The 22247-nt window shown below is 57.1% G+C and overlaps 1 protein-coding gene across 23 annotated transcripts in view; it reads left to right on the top strand.

Annotated features, from left to right (window-relative positions):
- The window catches only part of CACNA1G (calcium voltage-gated channel subunit alpha1 G), a 61932-nt gene extending 55707 nt beyond the window's left edge, over positions 1–6225 (top strand). For 14 of the 23 annotated variants that reach the window (XM_027034092.2, XM_027034090.2, XM_027034088.2 and 11 more), the window contains 3 exons: positions 3322–3499; positions 3798–3967; positions 5147–6225. In XM_027034092.2, coding sequence (XP_026889893.2) covers positions 3322–3499; positions 3798–3967; positions 5147–5881 — 1083 coding nt within the window. In that variant the 3' untranslated portion in view covers positions 5882–6225. Of the gene's footprint in view, positions 1–1458; positions 1594–3321; positions 3500–3797; positions 3968–5146 lie in introns of all 23 variants that reach the window. The other 9 variants (XM_027034080.2, XM_027034091.2, XM_027034085.2 and 6 more) reach the window with 1 other exon arrangement.
- The last annotated feature ends 16022 nt before the right edge of the window (positions 6226–22247 follow it).

The raw sequence follows: 22247 nt of genomic DNA, 5'->3' as shown, positions 1-22247 counted from the left end.
CCACTAGACATGATAAGTGCCCTCCGTAGACAGTGGTTTCTGACCTGGCCCTCAGAGGGCCTGGAAGGTTCCAGCTGTGAGTGGATTCTGGGGACCTCGCTGTGAAATAAAACTGGGTGTCCTGCCTCAGCCCAGCCCCTTTCCACAGCTCACGCATGGTTTTCTCCCCCAGTCCCATCTAAACGTGGCTTTCCTGCTCTCTGGGGCTCTCCCACCCACCTCTTCCCCACCTTTTGACCTGTCTGGTTGCCCCTGACCCCCCCCCACTTGGCAGAGCACCCTGCCGTCCCTCCTAGGTCCGGGGTCAGGTGCTGCAGGGAAGACCTCAGTAGACCTGGAGTGGAGGCAAAGAGACGGGTGTCAGCAGGAGATAGAAAAGCCTAGAGTTCCACAGGCCCTGTTGGGTGGAGGGGAAGGAAGGCAGGCTCCCAGTACCTGGGACACCTGTAGCCTGACTCCAATGAACAGTGACCCTCACATAGAGAAAGGACCCTGCCTCTAGGGGTCCACCCTTGGGATTCAGTCTCAGATAGGCTATAGGCGCTTCAACATGGCAATGACCTAGAATGATCAGTGAGAGAGCACATCCCTTCCCAAGGCCTCTCATCCTGAAGGAGGCTCATGGGGCAAAGGTACAGGGAAAGAAGAGGACGCGATGGGGTGATCAGGCGGTTGGTTCATCTGGGAGGGATGGCTCTCCCCTCCCCCAGGCACTGAAATCCCCCTGCAGATCCCTGGTGAGCCAGCCAGTTTGTGTGGCGGCAGGAGGAGAGCATCTCCCAGAACCCAAGCTAAAGAGGGCGGGCAAGCTGCCGGCAGGCGGAGGAGGGCCCAGGAGGGGAGAAGCCAAAATCTGGGGGCAGGCCAAGTCCTGCCAGGCTTTTGGAAGCAGAGAGAATAGGCAGAAAACAGTCATCAGATTGGCGGCTTTGTCCCCAGCGCCCCCCACGCGGCTCTGTCTGTGCTGAGAGCAGAGAGAGGCGCTTTGCTGGCCTTTCTTCATTTTTTTTTTTTCTGGTATCATCTTTATGAGAGTCGAAAGCCTTCCCTGCTCCCCGCTTCCTCTCTTGGTGGTGGTGGTGTGGGAGGGGGCTGTTAAGGTTCCTGGGGTATCTTTAGAATAAGTTTCTGCTTCTCCTGCTTTGTCGGTGTTCGCTCTGGCTCTGGCTCTTCGGTGCCTGCCGCAGCCTCTCTGATCCGAGCCGGGGGGCTGGGGGGGGGGTTCAAAGTGGGGTGGGGGAGGCACTGTCAGTTTACTCGGGAGAGGGGTGGGGAGAGAGAAGAGAGGCCTTCCCCTCCCCTGTGCTTTGTGGAAAGGGGGAAAGGGGGGGCCTGTGTGTGTGCACGCGCGCACGTGTGTGTGTATGTGTGTGTGTGTGTGCGTGTGTGCACGCATGCACGCGCGAGCGGGTGTTCTGTCCTGGTCTCTAATGCCTGATCATCTCTCTCCCTGTCTAGATCCCTCTAGCTGAGAGGGAGGCTCTGTCTCTGACGTCAGAGATTGTGTCTGAACTGTCCTGCTCTCTAGCTCTGACGGATGACTCTTTGCCTGATGACACTCACACACTCTTACTTAGTGCCCTGGAGAGCAATGTACTTACACACGCTCCTCACTGCCCCCCCCCCCCAGCCTCCCCAGGGGCTGGGCTGGCTTCAGGGCTCCAGATCCCTCCCTCCTCTCTCTTGGCCACCGGAGGCATCAACCGGCAGGCACTTAGTGCTCCAGGCTTTGACGGGTCTTTCCAGGTCCCCACTGTGGACCAAGAAATGAGATGAGATTAAATTGGGGCCTCAAGGGCCCAGGGGCGCAGTTGTGAAAGAGTTAATCCCAACACCCAGGAGTAGTAACACGGCCCTCCGAAACAGAGGTCAACATCAGGCAGCTGACCAAAGGGCCCCCCTCGATGTAGACCCAGTCTCTGTGTTTGGAGCCTGCGCAAGCCAGCCCTTCCCCTCCCCGCCCCCCTCCTTCTCGCCTACCTGCAACATGAGCCATTTCCCTCCACGTAGTGGCTGAGAGCCTCATACCTCTCTGCTGCTACCACCATGCCCTTCTGTACCTGGAGGGGCTGTCCCTGTCTCCTCCGTCACTGTCCCTGTGTGTCCCCGTGTTGGGGGGGGGGTGTTCTTTGTGTTTGGACAGCTTCTCTACCCTTGCCCAGCTCCCTTTCCCCTTCAGACTGTGAGCAGCCCCCTCCTCCCTGCCTGCCCCCTCCTCTGGGCACTTAAGAAGAGAAAGAGACAGGGGCCCCTTCCCCACAGCAGGGCTCGGCTGCGACAGGGTCTTGACCACAGGCTGGGGGTCCTTAGGGGTCTTGGGGTGGCTGGCAGAAGTGGAGCCTGGAGCCGAGAGGGGAAGCAAAGGATCCAGACTTATCCAACCGTCCCTCCTGGGGTGCTTAGCTGGCGGGGCCTGCGTGGAGACAGGAACCCTCCCGCCTCTCTGAGAATTAGGAATGGAAGGTACAAGGGACCCCAAGGAGGAAAGGGGTCACAGGGAGATGGAGAAATCTTCTGGGAGCACACCTTGGCTCCCTCCAGCGGGGGTCAAAGGCAGATTACTGCTTTTCTTTGAAACAAATTTAAAAAGCCCACTCCCACCCCCAATCTGTCCAGTAAGGGAGGACCTGAAGCCGTGATACTCAGACCTTGCCCCCCACCTCCCATTTGCCCCCTGCCAGAGCCGCTGAGTAATTACAAGGTGCGGGGCCACAGGTGGGTGAGCCAGCGGACACTCTCTAGTGTGTTCACCTGTCGTTGAACCCACATTAGCCCAGCTCCTGCCCCGCGCTGGGTCGTGGGGTTGTCTTAGAGAACTGGATGGTGAACAGCCTCTGCTCTGTAGGCAGTCCTCGCTCACTGGGCAGGTCCTCCCATTCCCCCCCCCCCCGACCCCCACCACCCCAGCCCTGGGATAGGGGGTGCTTTTAGCTTTTCAGCCTCCACTGTCCTGCTCCAGGGCCTCTTACGGGGGCCCCGAGAACCATCTCTTGAACCACCTGCCGGGCCGGACCTGGGGGCTGCTCTCTGTTTTCTGGACACCTTCTCACCCCTCCACCATCCCCACCAGGAGGCTCTGAGATGATGCAGTATTGGATAGTTTTCTGCTTCCTTGCTGTGCTGGAGGGCTCACCCATGTGTCTGCCCCCTTTCCCCCCACCCACTAACTCATCCCATTACCGCCCTGTCAGGAGGGTGGGGGGAGGGGGCCAGAGCCTGGGGGCGCTTCTGCTTGCTGTTGTCCAGCTCTGCCTCAGTTAGCCAGTCCGGATATCCGGGTGCCCCTCTTTTTCCCACCTCCCTCCCCTGTTCCTTTTGCAGATGGAGCCCCACCCTGAGGAGGTTCCCCTCGCCCTGGGACCAGACCTGCTGACCGTGCGGAAGTCTGGAGTCAGCCGGACGCACTCTCTGCCCAATGACAGCTACATGTGCCGGGACGGGAGCACCGCCGAGGGGTCCCTAGGACGCAGAAGCTGGGGGCTCCCCAAAGCTCAGTCAGGTACCAGGGCTCAGGCAGGGCTGCTCGGCTCGCACAGGGAGACCCCATCCTTGCCTAAGCCCACTCCTGACCTGGGTGGGAGGGGCACCGAGGCAGCAGAAGAGGTCTCTCCGAACTCCAAGGGCCCCCCCCCGCCCCCCGCCAGCCCGTGGAGAGTGGTTTTCAATCCAGGGCGAGGGGTCTGCGGTGAGGGGAGAGGCCCCGATGGGGGAGGGAGAGTGGAAAAGAGGGACTGGGGTAAGAGCCAGGCCACTGACCTGCCAGCTCCTTCCTCTTCTCCTCCCCTCTCTGCCCACAGGCTCCGTCTTGTCAGTCCACTCCCAGCCAGCAGACAGCAGCTACATCCTTCAGCTTCCCAAAGACACACCCCACCTGCTCCAGCCCCACAGCGCCCCCACCTGGGGCACCATCCCCAAACTGCCCCCACCGGGCCGCTCCCCTTTGGCTCAGAGGCCACTCAGGCGCCAGGTAAGCAGGTGTGGAGAGGTGGGCCAGGGCCCCGGGGCCGGCCTCTCGGCTGGGAATCCTGGGCTGTTGGTGACAACCAGGTGGCCACTTTTCATTCTTCCAGCAAACGTTTATTGTGTGCTGACCGCGGTCCAGAGGCAGTTCTAGGTGCCGGGGGCACGGTGCCTGGCAAAGCAGAAGTGGTCTGTGCCCTTCTGGCATTTGCATCCTGCTCCTTTCTTCCACTGAGGAGGGCTGGAGACCGGAGCGGGCCACGGTGGCTTAGGGACACAGGTCGACTTGGTGGGAGAGCCCAGGTCTCTGGACTCCCTTTCCCTGGCCCTCCAGTTGCCTTCCAATGATTCTCTGTACTTCTAGACTTAGCCATGGCACACAGGGCATGTTTTGGGTATCCCCACCTTTGGCCAAGCCCACGGCCCCCCCTTCCCGGGGCACAGGGCCGAGGCTTATGTAGCCAGGTGAGGCTTGTCTGACCCCACTGTGACAAGGCCACACCCACGCCCAGGGTGCCCTCGTGTGTAATCCTGGCCACACGAGAATCTGCTCAATGCCACACACTTGAAACAGGCACGGTCGCCACCCATTGTACAGAGTTTCACCGAGCAGCTTCTGTGTGCCAGGCACTGGGGACACAGCCCCTGCTCTCTGGAGCTCCCAGTCTGACGTCAGAGACATAAATGCCATCAGACCATTGCAGCAATAGCTCACAGCTGCTGGGATGCTCACGTGTGCGGTGCAGCAGGGAGCAAAGAGGAGGAATGGGTTAGTTGTAACGTGGGGATACAGATTGTCAGGCACCGTGTCACAAGAGGACCTGAGCCCGTCAAGTTGAGGGGTGCCTGTCATTCGAGAAGGGCATTCAAGGCCAAAGGAATAGCCTGTGCGAAGGCCGGGAAGAGTGAAGGAGCCAGCTGTGCACTAGAGCTGGCCCAGTGCGTTCTGGTGTCCCGAGGGCGGGGAGCTTCAGAGAACGATTCCTGCAGGCGTGGGGGAGGGGTGGGGGAGCAGGCATGGTGGCCCCCTTCCCAACAAGAGCAAACGCTGATACTCCGGCTTAGGGTGGGCCCGCGGGGGGGGAGGCGGGGGTTATCCGGCTTGGGGGTGGGGGTGGGGGGAGGTGGGAACAGTCCATGGGGGAGCGGAAGCCCCTAGGCTGAGCTGTCCTCCCACCTCGCGCAGGCAGCAATAAGGACTGATTCCCTGGACGTTCAGGGCCTGGGCAGCCGGGAAGACCTGATGTCCGAGGGGAGTGGGCCCTCCCCGCCTCTGGCCCGGGCCTCCTCCTTCTGGGGCCACTCGGGCACCCAGGTGCAGCCGCAACCCCGCCGCCAGAGCAAGACCTCGAAGCACATGCCCCCGCCAGCCCCCTGCCCAGGCTCCGACCCCACCTGGAGCAAGGGCCCGCCAGAGACCAGGAGCAGCTTGGAGCTGGACACGGAACTGAGCTGGGTTTCAGGAGACCCCCTGACCGTGGGCAGCCAGGAGGAGCCCCCGTCGCCACGGGACCTGAAGAAGTGCTACAGTGTGGAGGCCCAGAGCGGCCGGCGCAGGCCCTCCTCCTGGCTGGATGAACAGAGGAGGCACTCCATTGCGGTCAGCTGCCTGGACAGTGTCTCCCAACCCAGCCTGGGCCCCGACCCCTCTAGCCTTGGGGGCCAGCCTCTTGGGGGGCCCGGAAGCCGGCCCAAGAAAAAACTCAGCCCGCCTAGTATCTCCATAGACCCCCCAGAGAGTCAGGGCCCTCGGCCCCCACTGAGCCCTGGCGTCTGCCTCCGGCGGAGGGCTCCGTCCAGCGACTCCAAGGATCCCTCGGCCTCCGGCCCCCCTGACAGCATGGCTGCCTCGCCCCCCCCAAAGAAAGACGTGCTGAGTCTCTCCGGTTTAGCCTCCGACCCAGCAGACCTGGACCCCTGAGTCCTGCCCTACTCCCCCATTCACCTTTCTCCACCGGGTGCCAAATCCTAGCTCCTCCTCCTGGGCTATGTTCCTGAAAAACCTTCCATACGGACTCCAAGGAGGAGCTCCTCCCCGCCTCAGTGGCCCTGGGAACCGGCGAGCAGAATTTCCAGAGCGTTGAAAGCAGCAGCCCTGGTCACCCTGGCTCCGGGCAGAGAGAGACGAGAGACAGAGAGAGAGAGAGAGAGAGAGAGGCCCAGTGCAGCTGAGGTTCCCAACACCAGGAGCTACTGGGAGAAAGCAATACGTTTGTGCAGAATCTCTATGTATATTCTATTTTATTAAATTAATTGAATCTAGTATATGCGGGATGTACGACATTTTGTGACTGAAGAGACTTGTTTCCTTGTACTTTTATGTGTCTCAGAATATTTTTGAGGCGAAGGCGTCTGTCTCTTGGCTATTTTAACCTAAAATAACCAGTCTAGTTATATCCCCTCTTCTTGCAAAGCACAAGCTGGGACCGAGAGTGCATTTCAGCCCTGACGGTGGCCCATCTTCAGCGGAGAGCGGGGACCATTTTGGAAACTGTAATGTAACTTATTTTCTCCTTTAACCTCGTCATCATTTTGTGTAGGAAAAAAAAAAGAAAAAGAGAAAAAGCAAAAAATAAGATTTTACAAATGAAATGGAACCTTTTTATATATACATACATACATATCTATATCTATATCTATAATAAAGTAATTTTCCAAAATAAAAAAGTTAATCACGGTCCAGAGTGAAAGCGAAAGGGACAGAGTTAGGCATTTCCAGGTGGCACTGGAGAAAGACCCCCGGAGCTGGGGAGTGGGCAGCGGGCAGGGAAGGGGTCAGAGCTGCCTGTGTGTGTATAGGAGTGTGTGTATGCACGCGTACACACGTGTGTGTGTGTGTGTGTGTGTGTGCGCGCGTGCGCGCGCGCATGTCTGGCTGGCTGGCTGGGGGAGAGAGAACCTAATCCTCCCCCAGGAGGGCTGCAACCTTGCAGCCTCACCCCCCAGGGGCAAGGGAGGAGGGAAGCCCCTCTGCCTGGTAGGAGGCTAGGCAAGCAGGGTTTACTGCTTCTACCAAAGCTTTATCGCTTCCTCTTAGCCAGGCAGCAGCTCTGTGAATGTGAGTAGTTCCAGATTAACTCTTATTTCTGCTGACAGCTATCAGCCCCACATTGAAAGCTGGAAATTGGCATAATGAAGCTGTTTTGGTTAATGGGGCCGACTGAGACTGGGGGAGGCGGCCTCAGCCGCTGCCAACGGGATCCGTGGGGGAGGGGGCAAGCGCGTCCGTGTTTTCCCTCCCCAGGCTTCAGCCCCCTTGATCTTGGAGGTCTGGGCGTTAGCCTCACGCCTTGGGAGCCCTGCTGACCCACACCGTGGGCACTGCTCCATCAAGCTGGCAATGGGATTAAGCTGTACAAACAGAGCGGGCTGCTCCCTCCCGAAATGGAGGGGGCCAGGAGTCCAAAGGCCACCTCCCGGTGGAGTCGAGAGGGCCAGGCGGCCAGGCTGCCGAGTGCGGAGCTGGACCCCTGGGGGGTGATGAATGAGCGCCATCAAGGTGATTACATGGTCTGCCGCTGCCTGCCCAGTGGGAGCCAGCGGAGGAGGGGGGGGCGGGGGAGGGGCTGGGAAGGCAGGCCAGGGAGGGAAGGCGGAGAAGGGAGAAGGAGGAGGAGGAGAAGGGGGAGAGGAGGAGGGGCTATTATTGGTGTGGCCCAGAACCTCCTTTCTGGTGCTACCTTGGGGCAATACTCTCTTGCCTGGAACCCTGAGCTAAGAGGCAGTGCCACAGAGCCAACCGCAGGCTCAGCCAGCCACCCCAAACACCCACCTCAACCCCACCCCCTCATCCCCAGCACCTTCAAGCCCCAGGACCCTTGAAACCTCAAAGGCAGTTCCAATGGGCTGGGCAGCCCTCCCTCAGCAACCCCCTCCCCCACCCCGACCCTGGGATCGGGGGTGCGGGGCTGCTGGACGGATGAGCCTGGAGGCTTTGGCCCATCCCGTATTTTCTAAGGTGGCGAAAGGTTTTCTAATTGCTCTTCTGGACAGAAATGACACTACTCCTTGAAGCAAGCAGGTTTTATCCTCTTGGGGTGTGCAGTAGTGTGGAACTCTTGTCCTCTGGCCTCCTTGGGTGGAGAGAAGGGGGTGCTTATGGGAACTGTCTTTTTTTTTTTTTTAAAGCAAAACTGTACCAACTTCCTAGACTTTTGTCACCTAGGTCTGCAGATTAAGCTTTTATATATTTGTCGAAATCTGTAGCTGTCTATTCCCTAATGAGGGTGGGAGATTTGGGGGAGGCGGCTCTGGGGTCTTTTTGCCTTCTAATGGTTGGAGGATTCTGGGTCAAGGTAAAGCCAGAGAGCTTGGCTATAACCCCCTCTCCTCTATCCAAGGCTTCACCCTAACCCCTGTCCTCCCCGGGAGCCCCCGGAGTCAACGTGGGCATTTTCGGGGACAGAACTGTGGCCTCTCCCCCAACAATGTAAAATCTTTATCAACGATGGAAGCTGATGTGTCTCATTAAAAGTGGAAATAATAACACTGCTGAATCTTATTAACAGTAGTAATGATGATGAGGCAAACCTCATGACGCTTGTCCGGATGGTTCTATCTGCTCTAGGGTACAGCAGGGACTGGAAAAGAATGAAGGAGGCTGGGATGGGGGGAGGAGCTGGTGGGGGCAAAGCAGGTCTTGGATTAAGGCCTCCAGGAGCAGGAACTGGCCAGGAGCTTCAGGGATGTGGGGGCTTCGGAGGGAATTGTGTCAACAGCCACAGGCCCCCACCTTGGGCTTGGCAGCTTCTGCTTCCTCCCCCCCAAGACTCCAGGAAAAGGTCTGCCTGGGCGTGGGGGGTGGGGACCCGAAAGAGGAGAGAGCTGAGCTGATGCTAAAAACAAATCTGAGGCTCATCTGTAATCTCTCGCTTATTCTTCCCAACACGCTAACAAGGAGGCTAGCACTGCTATCGGTTTTGCACGAGCCAGTGAGTTCAGAGAGGTTTAGTGACGTGCCCAAGATCACACAGGCAGGAAGCGGCAGGGTTGGGGTTGCATCGTATGTGTCTGGCCAACCTCTAGCCCATCGGCTTCATCCACCTCAGCCTCTTCTCATTGTCGAGGGAATGGGACATGGGGCAAGGAATCCCGATCATGAAACGACTTGCCAGGGAGGACTTTTCCAAGGCAGTCACATTTGTGTTCGTAGAAATGCACGCCCGAGCTCCCAGCTTGGCGTACTCAGAGGCTTAAAGGAGTCCACGGCCCTTCACCTCGTGTGAGGAGAGAGGCTTAACCACAAGAGAAGGCATCCCTGAGCTCTGGCTGCTTCTCCGAAGGCTGGCCAAGGCTGTCTCTGCAATCACGCAGTTTCCCAGATACCACCTTTCCCCGGCATAATGCTGCCCTTGAACCACAGAGCACTGGCTCCCCTCCCCCGCCTGCCACCCCCTTGTCCTTCCCGTCCTCTCCCCGTGCCCCACCCAGACCTCTCCCACTTGGCAAACAGCTTTCACCTCTAATGTCACCCTTAGTCCCCACCCATCACAACCGTGGCCTCCTCTCTCCTTTCCTGGGCCAGCCGTCACCCAACCTGGGGGGCTGGCGACCGTGGTGCAGTGAGGACACCAGACAGCAGGTGGCAGCACAAGGTACCTTCACCTGGTGCCACCCCCGTGCCCCTTCCTTCGAGGGACGTAGCCAGGGAGAGGACACCACACTGATGGGCACCTTCTACAGGGGGGTGCTCTGCATGGCCCTCCATGGGAGGAAACAGGCTCAGAGACGCAATGAAGGACTTGTCTGCATGATTCGTCCGCCATGGGAGTGGTGAGTCCACAGTGCTCAGTGACACTTGCCTAGGGCCTGTGCACCCAGGACTAACCCCAGGACAATGGCTACCAGGAGCGAGTTGAGCTGTGGACTGGCTCCCTACTCTGAGGACACAGCGAGGCGGGTCAGGGAGGCGGCACCTCAGCAAACACCCAGGGGGGATATCTGCTGAGAACTTCAGAACTCTGGCTTAGTCCCGGTCCAGGGGTGGGAGCTGCTGATGGTGGCCCATGGAGCTAATTCATTCTTCTTGCTTTGAAAACTCCTGCATCGGTCACAGCAGCCCGTGCTCACATGCATGCCAAATCAGATCAAGTGCAGGCTGGGAGCGAAGAGGCAGCCTCGCTGAGGCCACGAGGGGGGCCGGTGTGGCTTCCCTCAGGCTGGAGTGTGGGGGCTGGATCTGTTTTGGGGGTGCTCCAGGCCTTCACGGAGCCACAAGGGGCTCAAAAGAATCAGGTAGTGAGTAAAGAGGAGAGCTCTGCTTTTCCACACCTCGCCCTGCCCAAGTTCCCACCTGACTGTCCCCGTTTACAGCATTTTCTGCCCCCGGGTCTCCCCGTCCCTGCCTTGCTCTGCTTTCTTTTCTCTGCTGTCATTGCTGCTTAGAGCTGTGCCTTGCAATTATCTTCTCTTTCCATCTCCCTGCCAGGAAATCTCCAGTGGGTTCCCCTGGGATGCTCCCCGGCCAGGGAGGTACAGCACACGCTCGGCCCATCCCTCCCGGAGCTGCAGTCAGTCGGAGGGGAGGATGGGGCTGGGACCACAAAGCTGGGGGAGTGCAGTCCCTGTCTCCCCGGGAGCCCAAGCCACAAGTCCTTGTTGCTACACAGGAGCCTCCGGCCGGAAACATCCTGGTTCTGGAAAGTTGAAAACAGAGTGGACAGACAGTGCCCACTGCTGGGACTACAGCTAAGGCCACAGTAGCCTCGTTACTTACAACGAGGCAACGTTACTTAGAAGAGTCTAAGGGCATGAGATGCTTGTCGAGTCAGTCAACAAACATTTCCTGAGGTTCACCTTTGCCAGGCACTGTCCCGGGTGCTGAGGACACGGCAACAAACAAGTGTGCTTGGTCCCTATTCTGAAGGTGTCTACAGTCTCCTGGGGGAGGTGAGCAAGACAGACAGTGAGTACAATACAAGGGGGAAGACTGTGCAGAGAAAGGGTCTCTAGTCCAGGACTGGGGTGAGGGAGGTTCAAGGTAGGCTTTGGAGGGGGGGGTGTGGGCCTTGAGTGAAATCTTCAAGGACAGGTAGTTTGCTGGGCGCAGAAAGGGAGGTGAGGTGTAGGGAGGAGACCGTGGCAAGCAACTTTGAAAGGGGGCCCATGGGCACAACGGCATCAGCTAAGGATACCAGACATGCATTCCTGCCCAAAGTGTCTGCATGGAAACGGCCTGGCATTCAGAAGATACGGAGCTCATCACTCCTCTGCTGGGACAAGACACCTCAGGGCCTCAGTTTACTTGCTCTGGTGGAATCAAAGTATTCATGCCCTAGGAATTTTATGGTTGTTATTCAAGGGCTACGCAAACGGGACCACATTCCAAGAGGGACAAGAAACCGCAAACCCCCAGGGAAGAAGGTCAAGAGAGATGGGAAGGAAGTTGAGGATAGCCAAGGTCCCCTTGCTGTGACCTCAGAGGCTCCCACCCAATGCCGTGAGTTCGCAAAGGGCTCTCCAAAGGCGACGTGGGATGGTGCCCAGAAAGGACAGTGCTTCAGCCCCAGTACTGAAGACAGAACCCAAGGGTCTTTCTTGGCCCCGAACTAGAGGAAGGGTTGGAGGAGGAACCCCAGTCTGCTCACCACAGAAGCATCTGGATCAGCAGGGCTAGAAGAGACCTTAGACGGCATTTTGTCCACGTTGCTCAAGAAACTGAGTCCCAGGGACCTCAAGGGCCTTGTTAAGGTCACACGGCATACAGAAGTTCCTGCCCGGGGCAGGGAGGGGGTTGGAGGTGACTCCGTCAATCCCTGCCCTTGGGGACCTCTCAGACTGGCAGGGAAGACAGGTACTTCACAACTAAATATAACCCAAGGCACTCTATGACAAGATGTGAAAGCTTTATAAAGTCTTGGGCTCTGGGATGGGGCTGGGGTGGAGGGTGACTGGGTCAGGGGAGGGGAGGGGGGCAGACAAAGGGCTGAGAGGGCTTACTCAGTGGAGGGGGAGCAGACCCTCTATCCCTCTGCCTGGGAAGGGGGAGCCTTGTCCACCCTGCTCTGCCCAGCGCAGCTCAGATCTCTGTTCTGATAGCTCAGGGCATAGACTTCCTTCTGGTCACTTCCTGCCTGCCCAGAAGGACAGGCGGTGGCTGGCTGCCCCTGTTATCTTGCTGCCCCCTACCCCACGCCTGCAGCTAGGCACCCAAGGAGGAAAACACCACTTAAGAACAAGCACCAGGAAAGGGATCACCAGGGTGAACCCCGGGCAGACCCCGCAGAGAGGGGCCAAGACCACAGGGTTGGGGAGGTGAAGGCAGGGGAGAGGTGGCGCGGGGGCGGGTGGAGGGATTCCTTCTCAGCCCCAAGAAGGAGTGGAAAAGTGGCTTCTGTGATCCTGCTGGGGGAGTGAGCGATAGAAGGCCGGAGGGAACCTAACATGGCCAAACTGGGCAAGCAGGAGAAGGCCACTGAGCCCAAACGGGTTTTACAGTTGGGGAATGTGAAGACGCAGCCTCGGGAGTGTGGGCGTGTGGGGGCTCCTTCTGGGGCTTCACCTGCCCATCTCCCACCCTGCCCAGGCTGGAGCGGAGGAAATCAACACCTATTGGGTGCCCACCAAGTGCGCCAGGCAAGGCGCTTGATGCTTTACCTGCTGTTGTCATCTAACCCTCAGAGTAACCCTCCCAGCTAGGATTATCCCTGTTTCTCAGAAGCAAAAGTGGAGGCAGCAGGCACCAGATCCGGGAGCCACAGAACCTCAGCAAGGCAGCCATTTAAGAGGGCCATGGGAAGCCACCATCTGGATGACGCTAGGACCCCTCCCCACCCCCTCTCCTTGGGTACACCGCACCCGGGAGCACCACCGGTTTCTGCTGGTTCCCAGGTAACCTGTGGGCGGAGAGGTCAACTTCCTGATTGGCTGAGTACTAAGCATTCCCATTTCACGGATAAGAAGACTGAGACCCACAGTTGAACGCGACCTCATCGAGGATGTATTCACGGAGGGAGTCTTGCTAAGTCACTTTCCACCTCTCCATGACTCCTGGGCCGGCGGACTTGTGCCCGGTGGAAGCAGGGGTGCGCCCCTTGGAAACAGACCCCTGCGCCAGCCCTCTCAGCCTCAGTACCTGGAGGGGCATCTCTCCAGCACGCCCCACTGGCCACTTGAAGGAGTTGTCGCTGTGTCAGTGGCCCGCCACCCCTGTCTCAAAGTTCCTCCAGAAGCCGCAGTCTCAGGGAGGCTCTGTCGCAGTTCTCGGCCACTAGAGATTGGACCCGAAGGGCTGAGGATAGGGTCGGGAGGGGGCGGAGCGCGGGGAGGGGCGGGGGCGGAGGCGGCTCCGGGGCGCTGCGGAGGTCCCACTTGGGCAGGCTACCCGCCTTCGCCTCCTGGCCCTGGAGCCTCGACCCCATGGACGCCCTGTGCGGCTCCAAGTTCTGGGTAAGGAGGTGTCCCGGGACCGAGGGCGCGCATCCGCGAGCTCCTGAGAGGGCCCTGGGGAGGGGGCGTCGCCGGGTGGGGGTCTGGCCGTGCCACCCCCACCCCCAGCCGGATCCCTGCCCGGGACGCACGGGGACCTGCCCAGCTGTCCCGGGATGCACGGAAGAGCCCGGGAAAGCGAGGCACGAATCAGAAGGTGCCCCCACGCGAACTAGGGCTCAGTTGCCCAGCTCTACGCCTGCCCAGACCCCTTCCAGCGGCCGCAGGGGCATCCAGAACACCTGTTCAACCAGGTGCTTTAGGGAAGCTGGCTTCGCTCTTCTTGGAAAGGGCCCCTACCACCTTCTTTTCTCTGGTGTTGAGAGCCACTAGGAAGTAGGGAGTCCCTCTCCAACCCTCTCCTTTTACGGGGGGGGGGGGGGGGAAGGGAGGCTGGGAGAGAGGGAGGGACTTGCTCAAAGTCCCTCGGTTACAAGAAAACAGAGCTGGGTTAGAAAAGCAAGCCTTTTGACTCATATGCCAAATCCTTTTCTAAAACATCAGGTGCTTTCGGGCTGCTGATTCTAGTTCCCTAGCATAGTTCAGGTTTAAGTGTAGACAGCCCAGGAGCTTTTATTTTACAGCTTTCAAGACCTACCCACACCAGCTCCTTTGGTCTTCACCGCAGCTCTGGAGGCAGGTGGTGGTGTTGCTCCGTTTTACAGACAGTCTCAGGTTCGAGGGTCTTGTCCATGGTGATGCAGGCATGCCCAGTGTAGGCTGGCCTCAAATCCAAGGCCCCTGATTTTCGATCTCTAAATCTCTTCCCCACGTCAGGTGTTTGTACCTATATGCCTGATGTGCGTGTGCCCAGTGCGTGTTATCCACGGATGTGTTCTTGTGTGGGTGCGTGGGCATGTGTTGTACATACAGTGTGTATATGGTGAAGAACTCTGTTCTTGGGCTGGGTTTGGCATGCGCTGAGGGGTGGTGCATGGATTTTTGAAACTAGGGACCTATACAATGGAGTACCTATAAAAGCGTATCTTTGGAGATCTCTTTCTCCCTCTGGATCACTAAAGGGTCATTAATCAAAGGTGGTACAACTTTCTTGCCCACCCGCATAGGGACCCACATCCATCGTCCAGCTTGGACTACTCATTTGTCCCCAAGTCCAGAGGTTGTCCCTTTGGTTGATGAGCGTACTTTATTTGACTCAGCTGGCATGGCCATGGCAGGATCACGGTGGCTGAGATGGCCGGGCAGGGGACTTGCACAAATCAAAGGGGCAGACGTACCCACGCCTCAAGTGCAAGGGCTCCCCGTGCCCGGGCAGACTGTTAACGGCAGACAGAAGGTTGGGACTGGACAGAGTCAGACTGAGGACGTGGAGGTGAGGAACTCACGACTCCCTTCTTCCTCGAAGCTTAGAGATCTTTTGACTGCACCTTTCTGTGACATTGTAGAATCCCAGACGTTGCACAGACAGACCTCGGGGGGTTGAAGCAGCTAGCCCAGCACCTTATCGCAGAGCTTGGGAAACTGAGGGCCAGGGAAGCAATGGACTTGTCAAGGTCACACAACAGTAAGTTACAGAGCGCTGGACTGGGAAGCAGGGCCCCTGAGACATGGGTCCAGCCTTGCCACCGCCTGACTGTGCATCCTTGGGCTTCTAGGCTCCTTGTCCCTGGCCTTCTTGCTGCTCGTGAACTCGGTGTACTTCCTCTGAGACCTCAGGATCCACGGGAGTCAGCTTATCTGTATTAGGTCCAAGGGATGAATCCCTTGTGGCAGTCTCTGCTTGGGTCCCTCAGAGGACAGGGAGCTCACTCCTTTTCCTCATTCCAGTCTAAATGGCTACCGTCTTCCACATCACCTCCTCGCTCCTGAAGTTGTCCCAGGCTGGACCCAGCGTGGTTGGTGATGGGGCGGGGTGGGGAGAAAGCAGGGGGCCTTCCGGCTCCCCTCTGAGCTGAGACAAGGGAGGACCTGAGGCCAGGAGGCTGGAGCTATATCCCCAGGGCCAGTTCAGTTACCCCAGAGGCCCGGGAGTTGTGGGTGACCTTCAAGGTGAGCTAGTTTGCATCTCATGTGTATTGCGCGTTATTCGGGTAGGCTGCCCAGAAGCTTTTATCTCAGGGGCCTGCGGGTGACCCACCTTGTGGGAAGTAGTTCAGGGCAGCATGGGAAGGGCCCGAGCCAGGACTGAAAAGGTGGGGGTTGGGCCCTCCCCTCCGCCCCCATGGTTCAGGCCTGTCTGCCCACTTAATCTCTGTGCCTTCTCACTAGCTTACCCGCACAGCCTCCCTTACTCATCTGTGACATAGAATAACTCATCTCCTAACCACCTCACAAGACTGTTGTGATCACATGAGCAGGGAATGGGAAACCATTCCAAGAACCACAAAACTTTCTGTGGGTGACAGGGTCCTGATAGTCCTGGAAAAGAGAGGGAAGTGAGAAATGAGGTTCAAAGAGGGAGGCAGGTCTGGGAAGACCTATGAGAGAGGGGCTGACGGGGCCACTGGGCCAGGGGCCCCTATGTCAGCTCTTTGCTGGGGGTTTTGTGGCTTAAATCTGTCTGCCTCAGCCCCAGACAAACCAGAGGGCATCCATGACCCCTGGACTTGTGCACACACACCCGGGCGCTCGCACACAGAATGCACGGAGTGCATCACTAGCATCTCCGAGGGTTCCTTGGGAATTGTTGTGGACATAAATTTCCAAATGAGCGAACCATGACCAAAGTGCCCAGCACTAATGAGGCCAAAGATGCTTCTAGAATAAAGAGGTGGTAGTGTTCCTTTGCTGCCCCATTGCCTACCACCTGGAGGATTGTTTTCTGTTATGAACAACGGAGTCAGGGGAGCCCTCAAGTGTGAACAAAGTACATGGTGCCCCAGGAGATCTTGACCGGTTGGCAGAATTAGTCTCTATCTGGTGCCCCCAGGAAGCTCTTGGGAGGCTGATGTTGGCTCAGATATCGGAAGGTCTGGAGCTAGACTGCCTGGGGTCCCAGTCCTGGTGGTAACCCATGGGATCTGGGGCGTTCACTGCCCAGCCAGCCATGGGTCTCAGCTATTGTGAACGTGAGATGATAATCCTAGAGCACAAAGGTGCTCAAATAACCAGAGTCCTTGGTGGTTGGCAGGCCCCCCTTCAGCATCTGAGCCAGCAGGCCCGTGAGCCACAGGCTGGCCCAGCACAGAGGGCTTTGTCCCCACCCCCAGGCCCTTGCAAAGGCTGCTGTTGCAGCCACAGTAGGGCAGTGAGCTTGAATGGGGATCGGGGATCAGGGATCAGAGCAGGCCCTTGCCCTTTCGGCACCTCCATGTCTGCTGAGATAAATGAACTTGTCAGTTGATCGCTTCTCCTCCCTTCTCCCTCCAGCACAGGATTAAAGAAGTAATTACTCTTCTCACCGAGCAGAGGCTGTCCACAAGCCTGGGGCCCCGGCGGGGGGGGGGTGGGGGTGGGGGGAGATGGGGCTGGATGGTAGGGGGGGTGGGAAGGGTAGGGGGGGTTGGGAGGGTGCTGGGAAGTCCCTGACAGAACTGTGACCCAGCCAGGGCCATCCTCCCACCCACCTGGCTCCTGCTTGAGTCTCTAGGGATTTCAGCCCTAGGAGGGGCCCTCCTCCGTGCGGTCCATTGGGCGCCAGACCTTATCAGCCCCGTGCAGCTGTCGAATCACATTATTAAGGAAGTTGTTGTCGCCTGTGGAAACTGTATGGGGGGGGTGGGGGGCGCTGTGGGCGGGGTTGCCAGTCCAGCCCAACCCAGCTCTTCTCTTTTGAATGCTCGTGGTTTCAGAGGGGATCATTCACCCTGCCCACAGGACTGTAGGGAGCGTCATGGGGTCCAGGAATGACTTGCACCAACCCTGTCCTTTGCGCTCTGTTTGGATCAGAGACCCCCCCCCTTGGGTGCCAAGGGCTGTGATCTTGCTGTCAGAGAGAGAGCATATTGTACCCCTGGGCACTCAGCTGCAGAAACCGGGCTTCAGAGGGCCCCCTTCATTCCTTTCTCCATTCATTCATTCTTTTGTTCACCAAATGCATTATGAGTGTCCTCTCCTGTGCCGACCACTGTTCTGGGGCCCTGTGGTGAACACCCTGGTCCTCATGGAGCGTGTGTTCCAGTGGCTGGGGAAAATGGGACGGGCCAAGGGAGGTGGGGGTGGGCAGAAGTTCGGTTCTGGACGCATTGTGGATGATCTGTCCCCTCGATGTCCCAGCAAGGGCTCTGGGGTGAATCGTCTAGGGGCACAGGCATGGGCAGGTGCCCACCGCCCCTGCAGAAGGCTCTGCCAAGGTGGCCAAGGTAAAGGAGCCTAGGCTGGATCTCCCCGTCGGTCCAAGCAGCCATCTGAGGCTTCACGCCCCCAAGATCCCTTGATTGTTGCCACAGTGCAGCCTGTGTGTGAAACCGAAACAAAGTCCCAGCAGCCTTTTGCTCTGGCACCTGTGTCCCTGAGTGCTGTCCCGTGAGACGCGGGGTGATCTGGTGTTCATTCTCTCCCTGTGGGGAGCTGCCTGAGATGCAGGCATCCCCACCCCACCCCCCACCCCCACCCCGGTACTCACGTTGGAGACGGAGCTTCGGAAGGTGAAGGAACTCGTCCCCTCTTCCATGGCTCGGGAGTGGCGACTCGTACTGGGCCTTCTGCATCAGGCTTTGTGGCCACTCCCCACCTGCCTTAAAAAGCCGTGCCCCCGACTTGCACGTTCAGACAGTGATTCCCCATCATGGCTTCGAACTCGGGCTCCATCCCTGCTACATACACACTCCCTTGTCATCAGCACCCACACCGTATCCGGGCCGCCCCTGTGTACCCAGCCCCGTGCAGGGGGCTGGAGGGGCGGGGGCCGGGCGTCTGCCCTCCAGGGCGCACGTTGCTGCAGGAGATGGGATATGTGTGCAGGTGCAGGTGGCGGGGGTCAGGAGAAACCCAGGCTTGCTGTGACAAGGCCTGGGTGCCTGTCCCAGCTCTCTGCGGCCAGGTCCTCTGACCTGTTGCCCGACTGGGTGGAGCCTGCTTTCTCTTTCGTGAGCTGGACCTAATACCGTTCCACTTCTCTACTTCTGGAAGTTGTTCTGAAATGACGGCCAGGTAATGACCATGTAGGTGCTGTAACAAAATGCCACAGAGGGGGCCTTTATCACTCTCAGGTGACAGTCACTCACCTGGCTGCCAAAACCACCCAGGATAAAGCAAAAGAAAGCCCTGGCAGAGGCTGGGGTGTCCCAGGAAGGCTTCCTGCAGGAGGTGAGGCTCAGGCTGGGCCCAGTGAGGTCTGGAGACCTGAAGGTCTGAGTTCTGGATGGCCTTGGGCAGGCCAGCCGGATCATGAGGAAGTGGGTGGGTTTAATGGGCTTGCTAAGTTTAAAATAGGGTGGGGCTGCCACTGACAATAGGATGGATACATACATGGGTCCGTTCATGCGAGGCGCCACCACCCAGAAGGTCCCTTCGTACAAGGGCCACCACTTAGAAATGAGGAGGGAGAATCCCTACTCACACTCAACCCCGAGGATGACCCCCACAAACACAGAGTTGTGTGAAAGAAGCCAGACGTGAAAGGCACATACTTGTGTAATTTCCTTTAGGGGAAGACGCCAGATGGGCAGAAAGGTAATCCACATGGTTAGAAGTCAGGATAGCGTTCCTCTGCGGTGAGTAGTGGCTGGGAGGGGGCACGAGGAGGGGGTGTCTAGGTCCCAGCAATGTCTCGTTGCTCCCAGCAACGATTCGGGTGCTGGTTACACAAGTATGTTCAGTGTGTGAGAATTCACTGAAGGGTACGCGTAAAACGTGTGTGCTTTTCTGTAAGTTTATAATAGCCAGCGTTCCGGAAGTTGAACAGGAAGTGTTTTGTTTATTTATTTATTTTTATATTTATTTATTTTTGAGAGAGAGAGAGAGAGAGAGAACGACTGGGAAAGGGGCAGAGACAGAGGGAGACCCAGAATCCGAAGCAGGCTCCAGGCTCCGAGCTGCCAGCACAGAGCCCGACGCGGGGCTCGAACCCACGAGCCGTGAGATCATGACCTGAGCCGAAGTCGGACACTTAGCTGACCGAGCCACCCAGGCGCCCCATAAGAAGTGTTTTAAAAAGGGCAAAGGGCTGGATTAATTGTGTCTGCTTGCCCTCCCCCTGGGGTGCCTTGACTAGGCCTAGGGGTGTACCCAGCTCTGACGCGGCACCGAGCCCTGGGCCAGCATGCCAGGTGCTCAGCAGGAGTCCTTAGTCCTTGTGGGTCCTGAGCTCACTGAATGCAGCGCCCTAGACTACAAGCTGTACGTGGTATACACTTTGCCCACCGGGACGTGAATCTAATACCCCAAAGCAGCATGCCCCTGGACCTCATGCTCCCCAAAGGCAGGGACACGTCTGCCACGGGTGCACCCAGCCCAGGGCGCGACTCAGAGCATACCCTCAACACGGCATCATCAAGCGAGAAAACGGATGCTCTAGAAAGGCGGATCCCTCATGAGGTGCTGACTTCAGAGGCGGGGGGGGGGGGGGGGGGGCGGTATTCACGGTGGGAGACGTGGCTCCCAAGCCGGGCCCACCAGGTGGAGGGTGGAAGAGACAGAAAGCAGGTTGAGCAAAAGCATAGCGGTGGGACCCTCAGAGCACATTTAGAATGAAGTGAGCTGGCAGCAGGGGAAAGGGGCAGCGGGGAAGAGAGGGCTGCAGGGTGCGTGGGCGCCCCATGAGCAGCAGGAGGCAATGTAGGTTCATGGCCCTGAAGCAAGGGGGCACAAAGCTGCATTTCAGGAAGAGCTCTGGGGCAGGGGCATCAGAGGGCAGAGGGCTGACCCAGATGGAAGTAAAGAGGAGAAGGTGAGGAAAGAGGCAGGGTGTGCAGACCACTCCGTGAGTATTTTAAGATGGGAGAACGCAACTGGGGCGCCTGGGTGGCTCCACTGGTTAAGCGTCATGATCTCGCGGTTCGTGAGTTCGAGCCCCGCGTCAGGCTCTGGGCTGACGGCTCAGAGCCTGGAGCCTGCTTTGGATTCTGGGTCTCCCTCTCTCTCTGCCCCTCCCCCCGCTCGCACTGTCTCTCTCTCTCTCTCTCTCTCTCTCTTTCTCAAAAATAAACATTTAAAAAAATTTTTTTAAAAAGCTGGGAGAACTCAAGCATGTGGATATTTCAGTAGTTCCCAGGATCAGATGATTCAGGACCAGCTGGAAATTTCGAATGCCGTAGTAATATGCTTGGACTTTGTCTTCTAGGCTTTAGGGCACCGCTGAAGGTTTAAGGGGAAAGTATAAAATTATTATTTTATTCATTCATTTATTCAGCAAACATTTCATTTAAGTTATGTAACCACATTCCCCGCCACCCCCGCTATGTGCTTGGCATTGTTCTAAGTACTTAAAACACATCAATAAATGAAATAAAAATGGCAACCCAGCAGGAAAAGATGAGAGAAAACACAATAAGCCAGTGACTTATATAGCATGTTAGAAGGTGACAGGTGCTATAAAGAAAAGGAAGATGGGGCGCCTGGGTGGCTCAGGCGGTTAAGCGACTGACTTTGGCTCAGGTCATGATCTCGCAGTTCATGGGTTCGAACCCCACATTGGGCTCTGTGCTGACAGCTCAGAGTGAGGATCCTGCTTTGGATTCTGTGTCTTCCTCTCTCTCTCTGCCCCTTCCCCGCTTGCGCTCAAAAATAAACATTAAAAAAAAAAAAAGAGCAGAGAAGGCAAGGAGAAGGTAAGGAGAGTCACTGGTGTGTAGAAGGAGCTGGATGGGCCCCCGGGACACTGCCATGCCAAGAGAGGGAACCGGCCAGGAGACTTAGAAGGAAAGACCAGGGAGGAAGGGAGAGAGAGGTCTGTCTGGGCAGGGATCTGGGCACCTAGGGGATGGAAGGGAAAAGATCAGAACCTTATGGAAATTACTCAGGGGGGAAGTGAGGGCCTGGACTAGTATGACAGCTGAGGAGCCAGAAGGGAGGGGGTTGGGGAGATGTTATCCCCAACATTACCTTCAAAGAAACCAAGGCCCAGAGAGGCAAAGGTTAAGCATGTTGCTCAACATCACACAGCTTGAAAAACATAGAGCCCACTGTAGTGGACCTTGACAGAGTCAAGTAAGTGTAAACTCTGAATATTTATATGACAAAAGCCATTCTCTACTGGAAGGGTGAGGACACTCAAATGGGAAGGACAAGACAGGTGCAGCCTCATTATCAAATAATAAATCGAACAATAAAGGTCAGAACAAATTGCTTTAACATGTAGAAGTAGATAGAAGTTAGCATATTTGAACGTATTTGCCCCTAGAAAATGGAACTAGGGAGGCACTTGTGTGGCTCAGTCCATTAAGCATCCAACTTGCGCTCAGGTCATGATCTCGAAGTTCATGAGTTCAAGCCCCGCCGTTGGGCTCTGTGTTGACAGCTCTTTAAAAAAAAAGTTATGTGAAAGTATAACTTGGACAAAAATAAAAATGATCATTATTTAAATGGGCAGTTGGGAAGTAAGGAGTTTTATATCCTCTGGTGTTAGCCGTTGTCTCTAGATGGATGAGATTGTGGATGGGTTTTTTGGTTTTGGGTTTTTTGGTTTTTTTGTTACCTGCTTATATTTTCTGAGCTTTCTGGAAAGAACATCCAATGCTTTGTGGAGGTTGGAAGATCAGTTCATTTGTGACCTTGGAAGAAATAACCTCATTAAAATACGTGTTTGAATGTATTCCCCCACCTCTTTCCAAAAAGCTTGGTGGGTGGAGTTGTATTCAAAGACTGGACCCGGTCTTGTCGTGACTCAGTGGCTTCCCACCAATACCAGACTTCTAGTGCTAGGACTGGGGCAGTCCCAAATGGGGATGGTTGGTCACCCAGGCTTTGTAACGTACAAAGCTCTCTCTTCATTCCCTTGCTCCTTTGAGCCTACCCAGTGA

This window comes from Acinonyx jubatus, chromosome E1 (genome assembly GCF_027475565.1).
Source record: "Acinonyx jubatus isolate Ajub_Pintada_27869175 chromosome E1, VMU_Ajub_asm_v1.0, whole genome shotgun sequence".
Lineage (NCBI taxonomy): Eukaryota > Metazoa > Chordata > Mammalia > Carnivora > Felidae > Acinonyx > Acinonyx jubatus.
Note: the sequence above shows the minus strand (reverse complement) of the source record. Positions and strands in the feature narration are given on the sequence as shown.